At 40.8% G+C, this 23250-nt stretch overlaps 1 protein-coding gene across 1 annotated transcript in view; it reads left to right on the top strand.

Moving 5' to 3' along the window:
* The window catches only part of rab18a (RAB18A, member RAS oncogene family), an 18961-nt gene extending 8400 nt beyond the window's left edge, over positions 1-10561 (top strand). The window contains exons 3-7 of the mRNA XM_046062786.1: positions 5847-5908; positions 6193-6265; positions 7029-7147; positions 7639-7705; positions 8346-10561. Of these exons, the coding sequence (XP_045918742.1) occupies positions 5847-5908; positions 6193-6265; positions 7029-7147; positions 7639-7705; positions 8346-8515 (491 nt within the window). The 3' untranslated portion in view covers positions 8516-10561. The remainder of the gene's footprint in view (positions 1-5846; positions 5909-6192; positions 6266-7028; positions 7148-7638; positions 7706-8345) is intronic.
* Positions 10562-23250: the final 12689 nt, after the last annotated feature.

The raw sequence follows: 23250 nt of genomic DNA, 5'->3' as shown, positions 1-23250 counted from the left end.
ACGAAAACCTTTTCCAGAGTGCTCTGGACCTCAGACTGGGCCGAAGGTTTACCTTCCAACAAGACAATGACCCTAAGCACGCCGCTAAAATAACGAAGGAGTGGCTTCACAACAACTCCGTGGCTGTTCTTGAATGGCCCAGCCAGAACCCTGACTTAAACCCAATTGAACATCTCTGGAGAGACCTGAAAATGGCTGTCCACCAACGTTTACCATCCAACCTGACAGAACTGGAGAGGATCTGCAAGGAGGAATGGCAGAGGATACCCAAATCCAGATGTGAAAAACTTGTTGCATCTTTCCCAAAACGACTCATGGCTGTATTAGATCAAAAGGGTGCTTCTACTAAATACTGAGCAAAGGGTCTGAATACTTATGACCATGTGATATTTCAGTTTTTCTTTTTTAATAAATTTGCAAAAATTTCTACATTTCTGTTTTTTTCTGTCAAGATGGGGTGCTGAGTGTACATTACTGAGAAATAAAATGAACTTTTTTGATTTTTGGAAAATGGCTGCAATGAAACAGAGTGAAAAATTTAAAGGGGTCTGAATACTTTCCGTACCCACTGTATATTGAATTTGTATAAGTTTTATATGTATGACCCCACACCTCCACACAATAAGTAATGTATGGAACTATGAGCGAACAATACAATATATATGATTTTTCATTCAAAATATGTTTTATTCTATTTAGTATTGCAATGGATTTAGACATTTTTGTCTTTTGATTATTTATGTGATTTCCAGCATAATTTATGATCTAACACCTAAGAATTTATATTCATATACTCTTTCTATTTCCTCATTACTAATCTTAATTTTAACATTACTGTTACTTCGTCGGTTGCTAAATATTATGAACTTTGTTTTACTCAAATTCAATGAAAGTCGATTATCATCAAACCATCTTTTTAAGGCCACAGATTTCAGCCGTATTCAGAAGCTGTTCCAAACTTTTTCCCGTACAGTACAAATTTGTGTCATCGGCAAACAATATCATTTTTAATATTTTAGACACTTTACAAATATCATCTTTATACAATACAAACAATTTGAGAGAGGGCTTTCCCTCTTATTCCATATCTCTCCAATTTCCTCATTAATAAAGTATGATCAATAGTGTCAGAAGCTTTTTTTAAAATCTAGAAACACCCCCACAGTATATTCATTATTATCCATAGAAGTGGAAATCTCCTCTACTAGATTCAAGATCACTGCCATTGAGGTCGACCTATTGCTCTAAAGCCATACTGATGTTGATGATGATCGTTCAATAGTTTATGCTCATCTATAAAATTGTATAGTCTGCGCACAAATAATTTCTCTAAGATTTTTGAGAACTGGGAAAGCAGAGAAATTGGTCTATAATTGGAAAAAAGATGTCTATCTCCATTTTTGAAAATAGGAATAACTTTTGCTATTTTCATATTACTTGGAAATATACCTGTTTAAAAAGGACTGATTACAAATATATGTAAAATGTTTTGCTATATATTCTATAATATCTTTTAATAATGCTATGTCAATATCATCACAATCAGTAGAATTTTTATTCTTAGTACTTCCATCTCATCAGTTCCCCTGATAAATATTGAATGTTTATTACTAATAATATTTACTTCATCAACCCTATCCCCAGTTTGCTGTTCCACAATCTCTTTTGCTAGTTTATATCCAATATTTACATAATACTCCCCACAAACTCCCCATTGTCAATATCTCTGTATGGGAACAAAAAATCCTTTTCAATGTCCATCATTTATTTTGTGATACGAGTCCATATGATATTCCTCCACATAGTCCTCACTTGTAACACAAACCACAGTTATCGTTTGTCATGGATATTCCTCCACGTGAAGTAGTTCTCACTTATCCGTACTGGTCAAATTCTTTGAGTTCTCTTATTGTGAGTACTTTAGCTTCTTCAGGTGTTCCATTTAGCCGTATCATCACTTTACAGTTCCTTGTCCATGTAGCTTGGATCTTATTCTGTTTCCTCAGAATGCGTGCGCATTTCGCAATGTCGGCATTCTTCTTGGTAAGATGTTCATTCAGATACACTCCTGTACCCTTCAACTTCTTAGCTTGCCTCAGTAACTCTGTTTTTTATTTCCGATTCACAAACCTAACAACTATAACAGGCTTTGCTCCGTTATTCCTTCGAGGAAGGGTATGGCAGGCCACAACATTATCACTCTGAATATTCATATTCTTACTTTTAAAGAACTTTATTACTTGTTTGTCCAGCGTTTGAAGATCCTCTGGCAGGGCGTCTTCACCGACTTTATCTCTGGCAACAGTACTGGCATACGTTCAATGTGTTGTTTCTAGTACAGTGCCTTGCGAAAGTATTCGGCCCCCTTTTGCCACATTGCAGGCTTCAAACATAAAGATATAAAACTGTAATTTTTTGTGAAGAACCAACAACAAGTGGGACACAATCATGAAGTGGAACGAAATTTATTGGATATTTCAAACTTTTTTAACAAATAAACTGAAAAATTGGGTGTGCAAAATTATTCAGCCCCCTTACATTAATACTTTGTAGCGCCACCTTTTGCTGCGATTACAGCTGTAAGTCGCTTGGGGTACATCTCTAACAGTTTTGCACATCGAGAGACTGAAATTTTTGCCCATTCCTCCTTGCAAAACAGCTCGAGCTCAGTGAGGTTGGATGGAGAGCGTTTGTGAACAGCAGTTTTCAGTTCTTTCCACAGATTCTCGATTGGATTCAGGTCTGGACTTTGACTTGGCCATTCTAACATCATCAATCCTTCTCTCCAATCCATCAATTTTCTTGTCCTTCTCTATAACAAGGTTCTTCAGTTGTTTAACTTCGTCCATCAGATCAAGTAGAATAGCTTGTTGTTTAACAACTTTGCTCAACTCATCTGACATGAAGTTTAAAGATTATCGAATTTCCTCCAACTCCTCCTCCACCACATTGCTGACTTTCTTTTGTGGCATTTTGATTGCTTTTGTGTCTTATTCTCAAATACTTTAATAGTATCACTTTAGTTTAGCTTAATTATTGTCACTTTGTTCCTTCTGAAGTAACTGCACATCACAGGGTGCCGCCATCTTGATCAAAAAAAGTGGCGGCTGGCCAATGAAAAAAAATTTTGGACAAATGTAGTCCCACACTAGGGTTGGGCCGACTGACGATGCCATCGGCGACGCCAGCCGGCATCGTGATTGTAAAACCCCCGCTCCCCCAGCAAAAAAAATCTCAAATGTTCACATCATACCACCCTGTGAAAGCAGGTTTTAATGACCACGGACATTATTATTATTGTTTTTAAGTATGCTTTGCACAGTCTGCCTCGGAATTCTCTTCTCCCCACACACTGACATACTCACACACCTTCAGCAGTATGTTTTATAAAGTCGTTTAAAAGACTGAGAACTCATCTTTTTTCCGTATATTTCCACCCGCAATCCGTTATCACGGCAGCAGGTGAGCTGCATGTCTACTTAATAATGACGCAGCCTAACAACTGAAACCAACATCTGCACCCTTCACTGTTGCTTTACCTGGTCCGTGCGTAAAATATCCACCGCGACTTGTAACGTAAGTTAATAGTCTTCCAATTTTTTTACGAGTGAAGTCTGTGCGAGAACACGTGCACATAAGACGACTGCTGCCCCCCGATGACCTCGTCCATCCTGATATTTCTTTTGTAGACATCGCCCAACTCTATCCCACACGTATTTAGCACAAGAGCAGACCGAGAGTGTCGGCCACTGTAGCTTCTCCTGCTCACTTGGAAAGGGAGGGGTGAGCGGTGATTGATGGTGCATTCATGTGGTGTAGGAATGATCAGAATCACTTTTCCTCCCTTAAATCTTTATAGCAAAAAGAGAAATAAAGTGTACATGGGACATAAAGAAGTATACAGAACTTTTATTCATGCAAAATCACGTAATATTTATACATATTTTGCAAACATGTAATTTGTATGTATTTGTATTTGAGTTGTTTGTATGCTATGATAATGCTAAACCTACACATCTTTGTAGTAGCGTCCATGTACATGAACACACACTGAAGTCGGAAGAATGATTTTACAACTCGGGAAATGGGACCATCCGAGCAGCACGTGAATGCACCTTGAGCCGCTGGTTGCAATTCGCAACCCTCAACACTAGATGGCACTAAGACTTACACACTGAACATCTAAATAGCCAAGAATTAGCAACTGTAAAACTGAGTGATCTTTTTGTCTTAATGAGGTGGCAGATGATTGGCAAGCAGGGGAGCAGGCCTCATGACACTTTCATTGATAATCCAATTATCTAGATACTTAGAGAGATAATAACGGGTAAAGTTTACTCACCATGTCGCCTGCTGAGAGTTTCAGTTTACAAGCTGTTAGCAAGTTAGACAAACCATGACATAGTGGGCAGTGGTACGAAGAGGACTCACAAGATTCTAAGGGTTGCCCCTTTCGCAGTGATTCAAGCTTCCCTCGGCACTTCTAAAGAGGGGGAAAAAAAAAAAACACCACGCTTCAGACTTAGTCCTCTGAGGACTAGGCTGAATCTCCAGAGCGCTGTCACTTCATTCCGTTAAAACAAACCCGCATTGCATGCCGCACATGCCACATGCCACATGTGCCTTTGTTTGGGAGACTGTATTGGTTGATGCCGGATAGTATTACCGTGATTAAGCGCGGTAATCAAATACGGTTTTAATGATGATTGAATAATTTGTAACGGTAATACTAACCGTCAGGAATTATACCTTGGTTTTATTAAACCGTTATCTGTTTCGTCACTAGTAGTAGGGTGTGTTGTGATGCTCTCAATGTGTCAACTATATATCATAGGGTGGTTTTGAGGTCCACTGTGAATTGGTTGGCCTACAGAGATCAGCCCAGTCTTGACTCCGACCATCAGTGGCATCTTGTTGTGATATCACAAACAGATGCTCCACTGTATGTTCTCTGTGAAAGGTCTGTCTGAAATTGATCTGAATTAAAGCAGGAGAGACTGATCCAGGTTCAGGGAAATGTTTAGCGTGAACTCCTCTCCACATGCATCAGGCAGCAGTATCTGAGAAACCCTGCTGGACTCGAGGAAGAGCTAGTTGTTGTGATTGACTGTGTGACCAGATGGTATATTTGTGTGTGTAAGTGTGTGTGGTACACACATTGGATGTCATATATCCTCGGCCTGTCGTCTTGTCCCTTTTCTCCTCCTTTGTTTTGGCGCTGAAGTGAACTCCCCTCCCCAGTCCCAGATGTAAAAACAAGCCCATCATAAGTGTACATTTCCCTGGTAAATCTGTCAGTGGATGCTAAAAGTCTGGCGGATATGTCATCCAGACACTGCAGGCTCTGCACACTGAGACATTGCACAAAGGCAATAGAGGAGATTTACTTGTTCAGGGGAAGAGGGACAACATTGTTATTTTCATGTAAATGTCTGTTCCCTTGGGATCTGGCAGGATTTTTAGGGGTGAATCATGGCTCTTTGAGCTATTTAACAGGTGGTGGATTTTTATTTTTTTATTTTTTCAATACAGACCTGTATTGATTTCAGTTTTGGACATTAAACCACACAGTCCCTTTGTGATGGATATGAATGCTCGCCATAATTTAAATACAGGACATGGGATGGGCATAATGCCAGTCTGAAAAGCAGGGGTTAGCAGAAGTTCAGAGACACTGTGCGGTGTGGTGTGTATGTTTTTACGATTCATCATCGACAATTATAGTCTGTCGTTGTGATATTCTTGGCAGTAATTGGCAGAAACCTGGAAGAGTCACCACATTGGGACTGTAACAGTATGAGGTCATCATGACAGCATGAGTGATTGACTGGAGTTTTATTGTCTAGGTGTTGACTTCAAAGTGAAGACCATTACTGTGGATGGCAACAAGGCAAAGCTGGCAATATGGGTAAGTAAAAAACACAAACTCATTAAACACAAATGTCGCTCTTGTCTGTCAGTCAAAGCAGAGGGATTAACTATGAAACTACTCCATGACTCCAGTCGGTCTATTCTCTAAAGTGGCCATAAGATGGCGCTTATGTAACACCATTTTTACCTACCTGCTCATTGAGGAACACAGAGGAGTCAGTGTTGTTGTTTATGTCTGTCTGCCCTGGTTTTCCTTCTATTTGAGCCACCAGTTGTTCCTGCAAGTGTGTCCAGTAGTGCTGAGCTGGTTGTGTTTTGCAGGACACTGCAGGACAGGAGCGCTTCCGAACCCTGACGCCTAGTTACTACCGCGGTGCCCAGGGAGTCATCCTGGGTAAGCCAAGCTGCTGATGCCATCGTTGCTCGTGTGTGTGTTTGGGTGCCCATTTTCTCTTCAGAGTCAAGCCCCTGCTTGTAAAGAAAGTGATTGCTTTTCATCCTGTGACGCACACACTCTTACCTCTCTCTCTCTGGAAGTTAGTTTATACTCTTAAGTCAGACTCCTCATACGGGGATGCATGTACAGTACATATATGTACACACACACAGGAGCTAAATTAAACCTCTTAAACAGACTTCCTCTGCAGCCTTTGGTTTTTGACCACTTTAATGATGTATAGAAACACAAGGCGCCTTGCTATAGCACTGGGATTAGCACATGTGATACTATGAGAGGACTTCAGTTGTTTTGGTTTTATCAACCGTGTGTTTTTAGCTGATACCATATTATTTTACATATTTATTATGTTGTATTATTTAACTCAGGGTTATTGGGAGTCTGTCCTTTTCAGTACAAAAAGCAATCAAATCTGTTTTTAAATTCAAGGCCAGTTGGACTTCACTCTTGAAAACATCATCAAGTTAGTATCATACAGTCTTTCCATTAGGTCCTGTATGCATACATAACAATTTTATAAAAGCTCGTTGGACTGTGCTTATGCTGATTATTATCATCCTGCAAATTTGTCATATTGTCTAATCATAGATTCAGAGAAACGATGCCTTTCCACCAGTCTTACTTCAGACCTAAAGCATGGTCAACTTGTCCAGGAAATGTATTTGCCTTCATTTAAGTCTTTGTCTTTGGTTTGGCACAGTGTATGATGTCACACGACGGGAAACCTTTGCCAAACTTGACAACTGGCTCAATGAGCTCGAGACATACTGTACAAGGAACGACCTCGTGAAAATGCTTGTGGGAAATAAAATCGATAGGGTGAGTGTTTATGTATAAAATGTTTGTGTCCCCACTCAGGTTGTTTGATTAGAGAGGTTTGAGCTCTTAAGAACAAAGACATTCATAATTTTGAATGGATTTAATACCCCTTTTTAAAAAAAAAAAAAAATTAAGTTAAAATTGGTATCTAGAGATTCTAAGAACAAGAATAATACATTAACTTTGTACATATACATGTATTCCACAGAACAGAAAATAAGTATCTCTAAAGCATACAGCCAGTTGACAAATTGCAGAATTAAATGGCCATGGCAGACCCACTTTCATATTTTGGGCAGCTGGTCTTTTACCAGGTTACCAGAATCAGTCAGTAGGCATTTTTATCCCCACGAAGTAGAGCATTATGAATTTATTGTGTCCTGTTCTTTGTCTGTGAAAATCACTTTTCCTCTCTGCCCTGTGACGACCACAGAACCTGACAGCTCCACCCGGCAGACCTCAAATAAGCCATTACCTCTCTTTTGTTTTAGGAAAACCACGAGCTAGACAGGGCAGAGGGGCTGAAGTTTGCAAGAAAACATTCCATGCTTTTTATAGGTAAGTCCGGAGGATTCCCTGCTCCACAAAGACCTGCTGGGCATGAGTTACAGCAGACTATTACACAGGGGAAGCAGCTTTTGAAATAACTATCATGCTTGAAGAGGAATGCTTGCATAGTTCTATTTATAAAACAGGCTTCATATATCATCTTCCAAGCACTCTTATTTTTGGCTGTTCTTTTTTATTTTTCATATTTGTCAGTAAAGGACTACTTAAAAGAACACCTGTTTTTTTTTCTTTTCTTCAAGTACTAAAAAATATTTGTTGAAATGGAAAGATTTCATGTCAAGTCTTCCAAGGCATTTCCTAATATATTAACTCTGATTTTACTTTTTAAATAAGATGCATTTCTTTATCCTGTGGTTATTACTATTATAATGTTTCTGGATGTCATCATGTTGTTTAGTGGGTGTTGACTATATCCCCTAATAACCTCATAATGTTCACTGTTAGTGTCTGTTTTGACACTTACCACCACAACATCTTTTTTTGCCCATTTTCATCCTCTTTCTCTTTTAAACCCCTTCTCATCTTGTTTTTCTCACCCCTTTTCCCTTCTTTCTCCTCTCCTCTGTATCTGTACCTTCACTCCTCCTGTTTGATCCTTTATTTTTCCCTCCACGCTCTGCTCTTCCAGAGGCGAGTGCTAAGACCAGGGACGGCGTTCAGTGTGCATTTGAGGAGCTGGTGGAGAAAATCATCCAGACTCCAGGATTGTGGCAGAGCGAGAGCCACGGGCGAGGAGTCCAGCTCACCGACGAGGACGCAGGAGGCGGAACGTGCGGTGGCTACTGCTCCCTGGTCTAGACAACATACATACACAAATGCATTCACACAAACACATGTTCAAACATACATGCGTGAATACCACACACAGTGTCACACACTCACACACAAGCATAGACACAAACACACTTGAAAGAACGACCCCGCCCCTCCCGCTGTGTTGCTGGCCTGAGTTGAGCTCCCTCCTCAGACATGAAGGCAGCAGAGGTCTGGCTGTCTCTTCTCCGCTGAGCTGTAAGGGTTGACCGTCCACACACTCTGTGTTGACACAGACATTACTTTTTGCACACTCTCTAATAACAATGCTGCGCTAAAATGCATATGCAGCTCAGCCTTCCTCTTAATGGAATTTGAGTGTCTTTCTCTTTTTTTTGTTTTGACTTACAGTCAGTTGCAGTTTCTGGACCTTGGTCAAAATATTAACCATTCTCGCCTCATACATATCATTCACTTATAGCAGTGCAGTGAAATGAGTCCAAAAGTATAAACCAAAGTTTGTCAGGCATATGGCTAAATGTCTGAAGTATGATAATGAGGATGGGAAATCTGTTTTGACTAAGGGTCTTTCTTTTCTCCAGCATGCTTATTGTCCTCTGCTTTAGCAAGCACATCTGTATCAATGCAGGACTGACTTTTCTCCAGTGTTTGTCTTTCCTCTGCTCTGTGTTGTGCTTCATCCTGATCCTGCCCCTCAGACTCTATGAACATTATGCTGCTTATGGAGAAGCTTATCAAGCCAAGCCATCTTGTGTTCCATCTCACTACTTTCAGTCAAAAGCTTGGATCATGTCCACACAACTGCCTCATTTTTTTCAGAACATAATAGAGTTACCAAGTGTCTGGAATGACGTTTTACTGCTTTTATTGATTTGGACTTTAAACCTTTTGGTGTGTTTTGAAGAGTCCATAAATCGAAGAGATTGGCACCAGCGAGCTTTCCACTGGGTGCCGAAGAAGAGGGCACCTCTTAAAATTGCACGCCTTTTATTGTAACGAGTTGCTTTAATGGGGTGCGACTTACTGGCACTCCCTCGCTCAGAGAGATAATATGAGTAATATCACAACCACTGCTATGGACTTTCATATACATCCCTTTGACTGGACAGAGACAAAGGCAAAGTGTTCAATATAAGACAGGGCAGTGAGTCATAAGGGTGTTTCCACTGAATTTGGAAAATCAAAGAAAAAGCTGTGTGCTCCACACACACAGTTTTTAATGGATTTCACAGCACTCCTGTATCTGTTTGTATCTGAAAAGCAGTTATAAATGTGCTGTACCCCTGACCTCTGACCATGTTCGTAGTATTCGAGTGCTGGTGTGTGTTCTAGTTCTGAAAGTTTGATCTTTTAAGGGATGGTGAAAATGACATGGATTCAAGCATGTCTTATCACATTTTTTTTTTTTTTTTTTTTTAAATCGGTTTTTAATTGCATGGGGAAACTGTGTGCCATGTTTTTATTTTTGTTTGTGTTTTTTTAGGTCCAGTGAATGGCCTTTAGAGGCTGTAAACACTTAACTTGTATTTACCTTAAAATATAACATTGCATACAGGTTTACCATTTAAATTTAATGGTATAAATAAACAAAAAGGAAGTAGGCTTTTATGTATTAAACTGGTATAGCAGTCCTTTTTTGTGTGTTCAAAAATATGTTGAAACATGTATACCTTGTAAATTGTGTGTATTTTAGGAATTTGGTGGGATAATTCCTGTATGAATTGTAAAACTGAATGTATACATATTTCACTACAAACCCCGCCCTATGTATTAAACTAAATAAAATTCTTTTTTAAGTGAAGACAATTGAATATGATGTTAGTGTTAATGCAACACCGAGCCTTGAGCCTTCACATCTGTAACTTAAAAAGCCACGTTGTAGAATAATAATTAATAAGTATTTTTTCTTCTTTTTTTTGTAATTGCTCTTATGTCCGGGTGTTCAACAGAGATGACCAATAACTCTGCTGTCATCGTTGCCATGTTGGAAATGTCACTGTTAGGTGATGTGTTTTTCACTCAGCACACCTTCACATTCCTGTGTCCTCAGAATAAAGACTTGTGTTTAAACAGTGTCCGAGGAACCCTCATACCCCAGACGTGTGATCTATCTAAATCATCTCTTTTGGCAGACTTCTCAGGAAACACCACCACAGCCATAACTCACTCTACCAGTGCTTTAACTGGGATGTGCATAATTCCTGGGCGATTATGAAAGGTTGAGGGCTGGCAGCGAGAGCGAGGACTCTTCCCTTGTAGCATATCACTCATCTCCAGGCAGCCGTCTGGAAATATGTCTCAGTCAAACAACAACGGAGGCATACAGTGTAATAATGCCTTCATGTGGTCCAACCATGTGCTGAGCTGTAGCGCTGCTGTTTCCTAATGCCTACACTGGAAAACCATCAGCTACTCAAGGGGTTGAGCTGACAGATTCTATATTTTCTGAGAATAATTTACAAAGCTTGGCTATTCACATTCCTTTTATTGCTACATCATGAGAATAAAATACCCCTTCACTGCCCTTTGAAAAGTGAGCTATGCTTCTTATTTGGTACACAGGAAATGTCATTAAAAATCTTACTCAGGGCTGAAACTAAATCATTCTCATCAGTCTGATTATTTTTTTGTTTATAAAAAAATTGTGAATAAAGCTCAGTCAAAGGGGATGTCTTCAAATTGTTTAATTGACAGTCCCCGAACCCAAAGATATTAAATTACCATCATATAAAACAGAAAAAGAGGAAATACTCATATTTGAGAGCATGAACCTTCAAATGGTGAAAATATTTGCTTGACAAATTATTTAAATGTCAGTTTTCAAAACTGTTGCAGATACAGTTTTTGTTGATTAATTAATCATCTGATCTTTTCTATTTCTATTCTAACTATAGCTGAAGAACTGAACATTCTTGATGTAACAGTGTTTCTCCCTTCTCTAGAAATCACTGTATCAAATCCAATTACAGATTATTTCAGAAAAGTTACATATAGAGCAATGGTTTCCAACCTTGGGGTCCCTCCGCCCAGAGGTTGCAAGATGATTACCAGTGTAAGAAAGCATGAGAAACATTGCCATCCAAGTTTAGCGTAATAGCATGCAAAGATTCGTTGATTAGCATTAAACCCAAAGCCGGGGTTGATGGAAACGTTTATAGTTTTGCAATCATTTGATCATAAACCAAAGTATTGTATACATAAAACATTTGACCTGATGATGGCATTACCTATGTCTGTACCTAATTTCATGGCAATCCATTCAATAGTTGTCGAGACAAAAAACTCATACGGAACTGTCATGGTAGGGTTAGACAAAGTTCAGGGGATCCAAGACCCAAGTCAGTAGGCTTCATCCTTTGGTGACCGCAGATGTCTGTACACAATTAATCATTCTTTCCTTGAGCTGGTCCCCCACATATATATGCAACCAGTGGTAATGAGTCAAAAGTAGAAATAGTTCCATTATAAGAAAGAATGTTTTCACTGATACATGGAGTTAGTATTAATCAATACTGCAGTGTATGAATACACTGTGTAGAGCCTGCATTCAAACAGGGCCTGTACTCATTATGCAGAATAGTCCACTTCAGTATAATATATGTTATTGGATCGTAATTATGAATGTATTCGTCACTTGAATGTTAGGGTGGAGCTAATTTCAACTACTTACTGCCAGGTACCATAAACCATTAAAATGTAAAAAATCTATTACGTGATTTATTCTACCCCTGGCTGCACAGCAACAACAAAAACCTGCAAGGAAGTTCGGCTGTTGTGGAGATGGAAGGGAGGACTAAACACACTTCACACTAAAGCACATCCAACTTAGTAACATGCCAAACGCCCAGAGGCCTGTTGTCCTTCCCCACCTTGTTGCCTCAGAGCAGCTCTGCAGGGGCCGTCTGTGTCTGAGCAGCCAGGCGCTAGTCTCACAGAGCAGATCTGGCTCTCATTAACACAGTACTGTCTCCCTGCTCGTCCTCTGCCTGCCGCAGCCTGGGGCCGTATGGATTAGCGCTCAGACGAGCCCCTCAGGAGAGCAGTCATGCTGTCGTGTGTAAAAAAGGTTACGAGACGTCGGGCATCGTTTCATAAGGTGTTGGGTTCCCAGACGTCACTCACTTTGTCAGGCTCATTGCCGGTTTGCTATCAGGTAATTGTTTTGCCATGCTGACTTATAAGCGCAAAGAAGTGAGTGAGAGGATGATTGGAAAGATCTTCCTCTGCCACAACCACCTGAATTGTATATTGTAGTGAGGAAGTAATATGTTCGCCATAAGGTCAGGCCTGTGATAATGAGAACGTGATAGGACTGGGTGACACTGAGAGGTACAGCAGGCCTTCTCCGAGTTCACTTTAACAGAGCTCTTGGACAAGAGTGCAGGCCCCTCAGGTCTTGGGGTTGAACCTTTACAAACATGATCAAACCTTTCTTTCCTTTCTCTTCAGACGACCTTCCTTGTTCTGGGCAAAAAGGCTGAGACACCTGTAGGTCTGCAGACTGTTTCACTGTTTACATTCTAACGTGAGGTAGAGGAAAATGCCCCTTTGCTCCTGCTCTTTCCTTCCTCTAAAGTCAGCCAAAGCCACGCTCTGGCCTCTCTTAGGTTACCCTCTGAGCACCAGAAGACTGTGAGGTAATGACCGGCATGCCCAGAACTGATGGCTCTGTCACTGCAGGTGGAAACACTTTGATTATGTGGGACCCTGTGTTTACATTGTTGCACCCGTTTACATTTAGACCCTTTGACATTTCATCAGGCAACGGGAGCGTCCCGTTTCAGGACTCGGATCTGTTTTGAGCTGTGTGACCTGCTGAAAGCCTCAGTGTCCTTTAGGTTACAGAGAAGTCAGTCAACCCCCTTCTCTTGACTCACTAAGACATGGGTTCTTGAACCTTCTTGTGTGGCCCTGGCTGATGTAGGTATTTTTATATTAAATAACATTTCAGCTAAGGAGACCTGAATGGTCGTCAGTGTACAGAGTTCAAATGTACTTGGGAAGAACTTATATCAGGAATTCTTATGGATTCTGTCAACACATGGGCTAACCTACATCCTCACACCAGGCCCCCATAACTTAATAAGAACAGGCCCCAGGTAAGCAGGAAACCTCTATCCTTGTTTTGTGTGAACTTCTGGCCTCGGATCCATGTAAGTCAATTCAGCTAGTAATAGAGCTGTAATTGAGTTTCCTCATATTTGATACTCTGTCAGTCTAAATGATTATATTGTAACCTACTCTTGTTATTTTCAAAAACACCCTGCGCCCTGTGTACAGGCCCTAAAGAAAGCAGGAGACAGGGACTCCTCACCCTCAAAGTGAAAACCCCTGTGGCCGTGGGGGTTACTTCCATTCTGGCTTCAGCTTACTGTGGCAATAAGCATAAGGGCCCAAGACAGACCGGCAGCAGGGGCACTGCTGCCCTGTAGAAACAAAATGGAAGGATGAGTAACTTCATTCATCATTTCACCACCCACAATTCCCCTTGCTCACGGTGCTCCCACCCCGGGTGGCGTAACTCTGGCCACACACCACCTCCTCTCCTCAGATTCCACGGCCCTGTCGTCATTCAGTGTGTCAGGACTCCCAGCCGGATTTCACTCATGCTACCGCTACAACATGGAAGCAAACAGCCATGTACTCAGGCCACCGGCTTCTATAATAAACTAATCACTCTGTATCAACATGGGTTGGGTGTAAGCTTTCCACATGCCTCAAACAGTTTCATGAACTAGACGCATGCTTCTGCTTCAGTGCTTTGCTTCCAGTAAAAAAAAAAAAAAAAAAATCCACATTAATAAACTCTCTTTTGGGTGAGATGATTGGCATGTATGGCAACAAATTCATTATTTTGTATAAATAATCTTGCCCCTGTGTTGTAATTGCACTGCTTATTTTTCTTTGCCAAGCTGATCTCAATTTTGGGGTTGGACCAGAGAATTTGTTGTAAACCACTAAGGCTAAAGACCCAAATTTTACTGACTTTGAAGAGACAAGGAGGTCTGGAAGGCCCTGATAGATCTGCAGTTTCTTCATATAGGCTGTTTTTCTACCAGGCCAGACCTTAGGTTAGCAGAGTTTAGGGGCAGAGAGGATCAGGGGTTCAACTTTTTGGCTCCTTCTTTAGTACATGCAGGGTGTTGTAGCTTGAGGCTTTAACCTTATTTCAGGTCCACATTGCTTGTTCTTTTTTTTCTGACCATTTGCTGTCCGTTGTGCCTTGTATGTAACCCGAGTTAAGGTTTATTACTGCAAACCACAGGAAGCTCAGGCTCTTTGACTGTGTGGTGGACAATTGAATTTGAAAACACAAAGGCAACCTCTACCTCTCCCACCCTCCCACCAGCAAGTTAAAGCTCTCTTCAAGGAAATCGTACCCAGGTCACACAAACACAAGTTACTTCACATGTACGTGTTTTTCATTTAATTCAGACAGTGTGTATCCACTATCCACTTTGTCGCAGGATTTCCTTTCAATCAGATTATGTGGAATAATAGAAGCATGACAAGTGTTTTGTAATCACATAGCTTGCAAGAGTCACTTAGTGGGGTTCAAGCACAGGTACTTCTGTCTGTCTAATGGCCTGAAGGAGGACATAGTTTGATCTCTGGTTACAAAGAAATGAGGAAGCAGGTGGACATTTGTCAGCATCGTCTTTGTAAGCTTTTCCAAAAGTGCGCAGCAATTCAGCTTTGCTGTTGTTTGCTGAAGAGATGAAAAATTACAAAATCACAAACAATATTCAGAGAAACAACTCTGAATTTAAGCGAAAGAAACTTAAATATTCTCTGAGATTAAAGTCACAAAGTTTACCACTTTAGTCTCTACCAGAAATTCTCTTAGCTCAGAATATTATCCCCTCCCCCTGCTCCGTAATAAAAAAAATTTTTAAATGGTCCTATTCGTAACACATAACATAGATCAAAATGGAAATATTGAGAATAAACAGAGATTTTACAAAGTTTAACATTCCACATGCAATCCACTCATGGTAATATGTTTTGTAGGCTAAAATAATTGTGCAGTTTAGTGCTCGGCCATACAAAGACTACAAACACAAATGTATTTTTTTTTTTTAAGCTCTCTTCTCCATTTGAACTAATGAATGAGTTTATTACATTAATCCATAATTGGATGCATTTAACTGTGTTGTTTAGTGCACTTAACTACATGAAATCCACCAGTCAGAAGTTACAGTATGTTGATAGTTATCGCAACTCTGCTAAGCTACTCACCTTTTAGCCCCCCCACTCTGCACCCCATCACCATACTCAACAGCCCTGTGTCTGCTGTGGAATCCTTCAGGTTTCTGGGTTCCACTATTTCCCAGGACCTGAAGTGGGAGCCCAACACTGACACCATCATCAAGAAGGCCCAGCAGAGGATGTACTTCCTGCATCAGCTCAGGAAGCTCAACCTGCCTAAGGAGCTGCTGATCCAGTTCTACACAGCCATCATCCAGTCTGTCCTCTGCACCTCCATCACTGTCTGGTTTGGATCTCCCACCAAAAGGGCAAGGACAGACTACAACGGACAGTCAGGACTGCAGAAAAAAGAATCAGTGCCAACCTGCCCTCCATTCAGGACTTATACATTTCCAGAGTCAGGAAACGGGCAGGAAACATCACTGTAGATCCATCTCACCCCGGACACAACCTGTTCCAGCTCCTCCCCTCTGGTAGGCGCTACAGAGCACTGTACGCCAAAACCAACAGACACAGGAACAGTTTCTTCCCACAAGCCATCACTCTGATGAACAGCTGATTTCTGACTCACAGTGTCAGGAACAATTCCTGTGCAATAACCCAGTAACTCTGTCTCTAATCAGCACCTGTTTACTGGTTTCCACTTATTATTTATTTATTCACCATTCTCTATTTCAGTGCTGTTCATACTATGTCATATTGTATATACTGTATACCAATACAACTACCTCAGGTCATAAGGTCATACTTCGACATGAGAATAGTCTACTCTTGCATCCTTTGCACTCTGATTACTGCACTATTTGTCAATATGTCTATATTGTTTTGTTCATAGTGTGTGTATATTAGTGTTGTCTACTCTGTAGTTCGTGTCTGATTTTATTATTATTATATTATTATTTTATTATTGTATAAGTAAGCACATTGTGAGCAATGTACAATCCTGAGTCAAATTCCTCGTATGTGTACAGATACCTGGCAATAAAACTGATTCTGATTCTGATTCTGATTCAAATGAAAGAAATTTAAGGTTTTAATAAAATGTAAGTACACTAAATGACAAGAATTACATTTGAAATTAAATTTCCCTGTGATTGTACCTTATATTATTACGTGACAAAAAAAGTTATTGATTAAGGCGTGTGACCTCTGACATATATAGCAATTGTGAGTCGCTTTGGATAAAAGCTTCAGCTAAAATTAAGAAATTATTGATTAAATTTCACCAGTCAGAAGCTAGGATTATAGTTGCTACACTACATAGGCTAACCTTTTAGAAGGACTTGTTTAGCTGTTGGCTCATTTATGTGGGAAACTAAAGGAGACATATCAGATAATGAAAAAAAAGTTTTAATTACAGGAAACAGGTTGGAAAAAGTAGACTAGTTTAGCAAAATCCTTTTCTCATAATCATTTTTATGTGGTAAAACAAATGCCAAAAGTCAGATTCTGGTTGTAATTCCCTTTTGACTAAATATGTAGTTCTTCGAATTTAGGGGCGAACTGTTTTTGATTGTTTCAAATGTCAGAGGAAAGTGACACCTTCAGATGCCTTACACTTGCTAACCAGATGCGCATGCATGTGGGCATTCCTTTATGCCTGCCGGCATGCAATGTCTTGTCAATGTGACTGTGTCTGTGTGTGGGAGCAGTGGGGTGCACTGGTAGCTACAGTACAGGGGCGGCTATTTTGTCTACACCTCACCACCTCTAGTTGCAATATGGCTCATGGTCTTACCCTGCTGAGCTCCAGCTTGTCTTAACGCTGAACAGTACCGACTGCAGAACTCTATTCTCCCCTGTTTTGCTTTACATCAGCTTTCACAAACAATTTCAGCCCGCCAACATCCACCCCACCGCTGCCTTGTGCCCTCCTGGGGCTGTGGAAGAGATAGTGTAACAGGGTTGTGTGGGTGTAGTATGATTCTCCTTCGCCGTATTGGCTTCTTGCAAGCAGGGCCCGGAGTGGCTCCCAAATTCACTTATGGTGCTGGATGCCTGGGCTCGGTTTCCCAGCAGGCAGCAGTGCTGCGCTCAAATATTTACATTCATCCAATCAAGCGGCAGACAGTAGCACATATATGTTTCAGTGAGGTCATGAGCTGCCAGCCATTACCACCTCCACTGTGTGGAGATCAAGGACTCTCTCCTGTCTCCAGAATAGACCAGATTTAAAGGTGAACACTAGAGTCCTGCATACAAGGGTCCTGCATTAGCACAGCTAGAGTTCCTGCTGTGCTTTGAAATGGGGATAGACACTTGTACGCTTTCTTGCAGAGAGTTTGATGAAAAAATTTATACCGCTCTTATTTCCGTAGAATAAATATGAAGCTACAACCAGCAGCCAGTTAACCTGAGTTACATAAAGACTGAATAAAGTGGGGAAACAGCTAGCCTGGCTCTGACAGAGTAAAAATTACCTACCAGCACATCTAAAGCTCACTAAATAACCTGTTATATATTTTTTTAATCACTACATAAACTGTGTGTAGACGTGTGAAAACAACAACCTGTGGTTTTACGGGGGGGATATGTGCCAGGCTTCACTTCCTTCATTTCAATCTTTATGCTAAGATAAATGGCGGCTGGCTGTAGCCTTATATATAATGGAAAACTGTGGTATCTCAATCTTCTCATTTGACTCTCAGCATTAAAACTAATAAGCTTATTTCCCAAATGTCTGTCCTAGTCCTTCAAATCATATATTTCTATCGAAGGGTGCAGTATCTGATACCAATGTTAACTGAGTCAGAAAGACACACAGAGTGGTAATGATGGAAGACAACCTATTTAATATTGTTCCTGGGCTTGACATAACCCCTCTTGTTTCAGACACATTTTTGTTTCAGGACACACATTTTGACTGAACTGATTTGTCTCCCTAAAAACAGACCAAATGGGCCATTAGGCTTTCTTTCAGTTGCTATATCTCACTGGTCTCCTCACTAACTCTGGCTCAGCCAAGCTGCCGCGGGTGCTAAAGTTATGACAGTTGTCTCAGGTGAATGGTGTAATATTTACTTTCTGTCATGGCAACACTGACAAGTTCTAAGTTGCATGTAGAGTTGGTTGGATGCTTCAGGGTGTGATCCGCTACCCCTGGAACAAAATGCAACTCCATGCAGTTGCACTTATTTAACAGCTTGATCTGGCTCACATGTGAGTGAGAAATCAGAATTCAGACTCTTTCTGCTGTAGTATGGATACAAAGTAATCTGACATCTCTCCAAGCCAGTAATGCTGATTCATACAACGGCCTCCTCCCCATCCTTCCAACAGCCCTGAAAGGAAGCCCACAACGGTCACAGCCAGGCGACTCTGAATGAAAAGGATACTGTATGTGACCATATATGTCCTCATGAGGTGGTCCCCCAGCCATCTGCACCAAAAATGGTATAAAGCATGATGAATAAACTTAGAGGAAGAATTCAGAGTGTGTTCATCTAAGAGTATCAAGTAGATCTAAGATCGCCAATAATCAATGGTAATAATAATCAATCTATGACTACTACTAATAAAGAATAGCCTATAAGACTTAAGTAAAAGTAGAAATAGGGGGTTACTATTCTGATTACAGATGCCTTGAAATGCAATTAATCTCAAATAATCTAAAAGTAAAGTGCATACAATTTGGTGATTTTTCAAATTACAGCCAGTGGACAAAGATCTATTGGTTATATGGGGGTGGCATAAATATAGAAAAAACAAAGTCCAACAATACTCTGAAGTGTAGTATTCCAGTAGAGACAGAATTTGAGACAAATAAGGATTCTTGCCAACATTGACAGCATGTGAAGAAAGATTAAGTGTTTGATACAGCAGGTATTCAAACAAACCCTCCTGACTTTTTGATCTTTACACATCCTGGATTAGATGCCACTCCACTAAAACAGAATGGTTGCAGTGAATAAAGTCGTAACCTGACATCATCAAACTCAGAATCACCCGTGACGAGATCTTGAATCCATGCGCTTAATGTGTACGTATTTATCTGTTGGGGGGAGGGGGAAAATAGTTCCATAACTAACATCTGGAGGAATGGGCTCCTGCGTTGGCCGAGCATGCCCATTCGATTCCAGATTTATGGTAACATTACAGTTTTGGCTCCGGCTGCATGCTTGAGCAATGTGAGGCCTATTTATTTGCTGGCCTTCAAAACTGGCTGCCACACTGATGCCATGCCACTTGCCAGGTCTACAGCCTCTCGCTCTGCCTCTCTCCCTCCACCTCCCTGTATGTTTAAATATCACAATATGCTCTTATAAAACAGTCAAATGTGTGTGTGCACCTGTGTTTGATACCTTTTAAATACCACTCTGACTGTTCCGTATTGCCATCCTTTTAAAATATGTCCTGGGAGTTTCACTAGGTCTGGACACATGGACGCCCACTTTGTGTGGGATTTTTCCATTTGACGATGGAGATTGGACCCACCACCCTGTCCTTTTATTAAACACACATATACACACACACACCCAACACAGGCGGACATTCGATTGAATCCCACTCAGTCCGTCAACAATGTCTCTTTGTGTTCCCAAACACAAAGTGTTAACGTGAGAGGACCTTCCAGTCTCTCTCCAGGCCTCGCTCGCTGCCAAACCGCATTCCTCCGGCAGCTGCCATTTCTTACATCTGCTGCATTGACGTGGTTTCACTTGACTGTAGTGAGGAATTTATTTAGCTTTTCTGTGATGAAATATTACACAGAGACACCAGGCCCTGCTCTCCTCTATGTCTTCTTTGTGATCCCCCGGCTGTCATTATGTTATGAGTGGTTGTGGCTTCTGTTTTACTCTGCAGTCTGCCTGGTGGTGCTCCCGCTGCTGCCGCTACAACTCACATCGGCTGGAAATACTCTCTGCCCTCTTAAGACAGCGTCCTGCCCACAGCGATTTATTGCCCAACTCTGCAGTTCCCCCCAGCTCTAGCTTCTTTTAGTTAGCAAACAGCTAGTGAGCATACAATAATGGAGTATTTAAAAGCTAAAGAAGTCAGATTATTTTCATTTTAATTGAGTTTAGTTTTTTAGAAACAAAAAACAGAGCTAACAGTATTAACTGGCATTTGTCATGTGGCCAGAATCATGTCTCCAAATGAATGCTAGCGTCGATCCGTGTCTGCTGGGTGTGTAAATAGGCAGCCTTTTGCTAACGTGTTCGCCATAATAACTGATACGATAAATTCAATTGTCCGTTTGTTTCACTGGCCCCAATAGCCCAACACAAATGAATTAATGCAGGTTTAATCAGGCAAGAAAAAAGAACATTTTTTTAGTGAATTAGATTATAGGAAGGTAAACATATAACACCCTTGTACTATTATTACCTTGTTGTTAACATTTAAAAGCCTTTTATAACGCATGTATTAATAGTTTACACCACTTGTAGTGTATGAATAAACAGTTAAGAGTGCAAATGATTACGATATGTGAGAGGCAGTTGAAAGCTGCAAAAAGCTGGTAAGTTGACATTGAGTGGAGATTATTTTATCACGGATACCAAGGTCTAGAATGAACTTCCATGCTGAAGTATGTAAAATAATCTTAGAAAGCAATTATTGCCTGTTTACACACCATTTATAAATGCTTCATGGGAACTTGAGTTGCTACTCCTTTCTCCTTTTCTTTTTAACTGGGCCTGGGAATGTGAAGGCATGATACAGCCACCTCAATGAGGCACTGTCTGTGCAAATTGCAAACCTTGGAAGATTGTACTTTCCTTAACAGCCCAATCCATCAGCCCAAACCCAGCATTTCAGTGCCTGGTTGAGGGCAAACCCCACACCAAACGGGCAGTCCTATCAGCTGTGGAGGATGAACTTTGGAGGCCAGAGTGGCTCTGCTGGTGACACCACAGAATGCGAAAACAACAATCATGCAATCATGGCATCTAGTGCTGCCATGAAAGTTATTTTTAAATGATGCTGACTCAGGGACTGGCAACACCCCACGTTCATTCACAGGAGCTGAAATAAGACTGCAATAAGAGGCTTCCTCTGATGCAAAAATAATACCTTTTTGTACTAAAATATTTAAAACATTATGACCATGACCTTTGTCTGCACACCAAGTCTCTTAGAACAGTAGATCATCCGTTTCCCAAAATGACTTCTGCTATACTAAGGCCTTGGCCAGTGGTTCCCAAGCTTTTACACTTAAAGCAATGTCTTCTTGTAACTACTCATCACAGGTTTCAGCTTTAGTTAATACTATGGTAGTATTTGTAGGATTTTTATAGGCCCAAAAGTGATTCCAAATCCAGTATATTACAAGTTTTAAAAAGTCACAAAAATAAACTGAATATTTTTTTAGCATTTATCTTTCCATCATTTTTAGCCTTTATAGGTGGTGACAGTTGAGGTGGTCAGAAAATGCAGAGAGGAACAGAAACCATGTCTGACTGAAATAGGGTAATTTCATGCACTGAAATACCAAGATGCTAACTACCATAGGGGGATTTGACGTGTATACGAAAATAGATACGTCATTTTAACTTTTGTTTGCACCAATTGAAGTGAAAGCACCCGTCCTCAGCCCTCAGCTTGCATATCATTCTGCTCTCCACAAGTTCTTCTTCTTCCTCTTGATCCCATGTTGGCAGCCGTACACTGGCTTGGACCCACAGCACCTCTGGAAGGGGTTTCATTGTTTGTAGCAGCTGTTTAGTCGCTCTGTCTCAGGAGCTCACAGAATGGCCAATTACAAGGACTTAGGCTGTTAGGAAACAGCTGAGGTGCAGGCAGCTAAACTGCCTTTGTCAAGCCGTATTCTGTTGATGTTACTGTGTGTGTGTGTGTGTGTGTGTGTGACTCTTGGAGTGACTAAGATATGGGATCCAGGGAGGAAATTCACAGACATTATCCTCAAATAAATAAACAGGGAGATCAGCTGCATGTGGCTGTGCATGGCGGGCCTATTTGGATGTTGGAGGCAAATAGAAAAGGATCAGACTAACCTCTGAACAACAGCAGTGAACATGAGACCTGTTGTGTTGCGGTTTAAAGCGAGGAGGAAGAAATGTTTTGCGTGGTTGGAGTTTGTGTATACGTTGTCTTGTGGCTTGCAACTGCATTTGATGAAATTTATGAAAACCTGACACCAGGTATTGAAGCAGATTTCCTGCATTACCTTGCCCCCAGGACCCATTCCTGTTCCATTTTATAAAAAGTGTGTCTCCCTTTCTCGGAGCGGTTTACTCTGGCAACTCAAAGTCTATCTAAACCATCTACATTTATCCATTTCTCAGTGCTCTCAGGTCAGAACAATGTGCATGCCTCCACAGTCTGTTCTTACAAGCGCAATTGACCCTTTTTGTTTAAAACTGGCATGTGTCACATTTTTCCCCATCTCAGACCCAGACCCTCTCAAAAAACAAAACAGAGATGATGTCCACCTGGAATAACACCCGGCATGTCCTCATTTGGCCAAACGCAGCGTTTACTTGCGGTTCCGTGTAAGCATAGCTCTCTCCCTCTTTGATTCTGGTGGTTTCTGAAGACATTTGTTATGAGAAATGAAGACAGGAAATATTTTTCAACTGCCTTAGGTT

Source organism: Micropterus dolomieu, linkage group LG01 (assembly GCF_021292245.1).
Source record: "Micropterus dolomieu isolate WLL.071019.BEF.003 ecotype Adirondacks linkage group LG01, ASM2129224v1, whole genome shotgun sequence".
In the NCBI taxonomy this organism is placed as follows: Eukaryota; Metazoa; Chordata; class Actinopteri; order Centrarchiformes; family Centrarchidae; genus Micropterus; species Micropterus dolomieu.
This window is presented reverse-complemented; position numbering and strand designations above follow the sequence as displayed.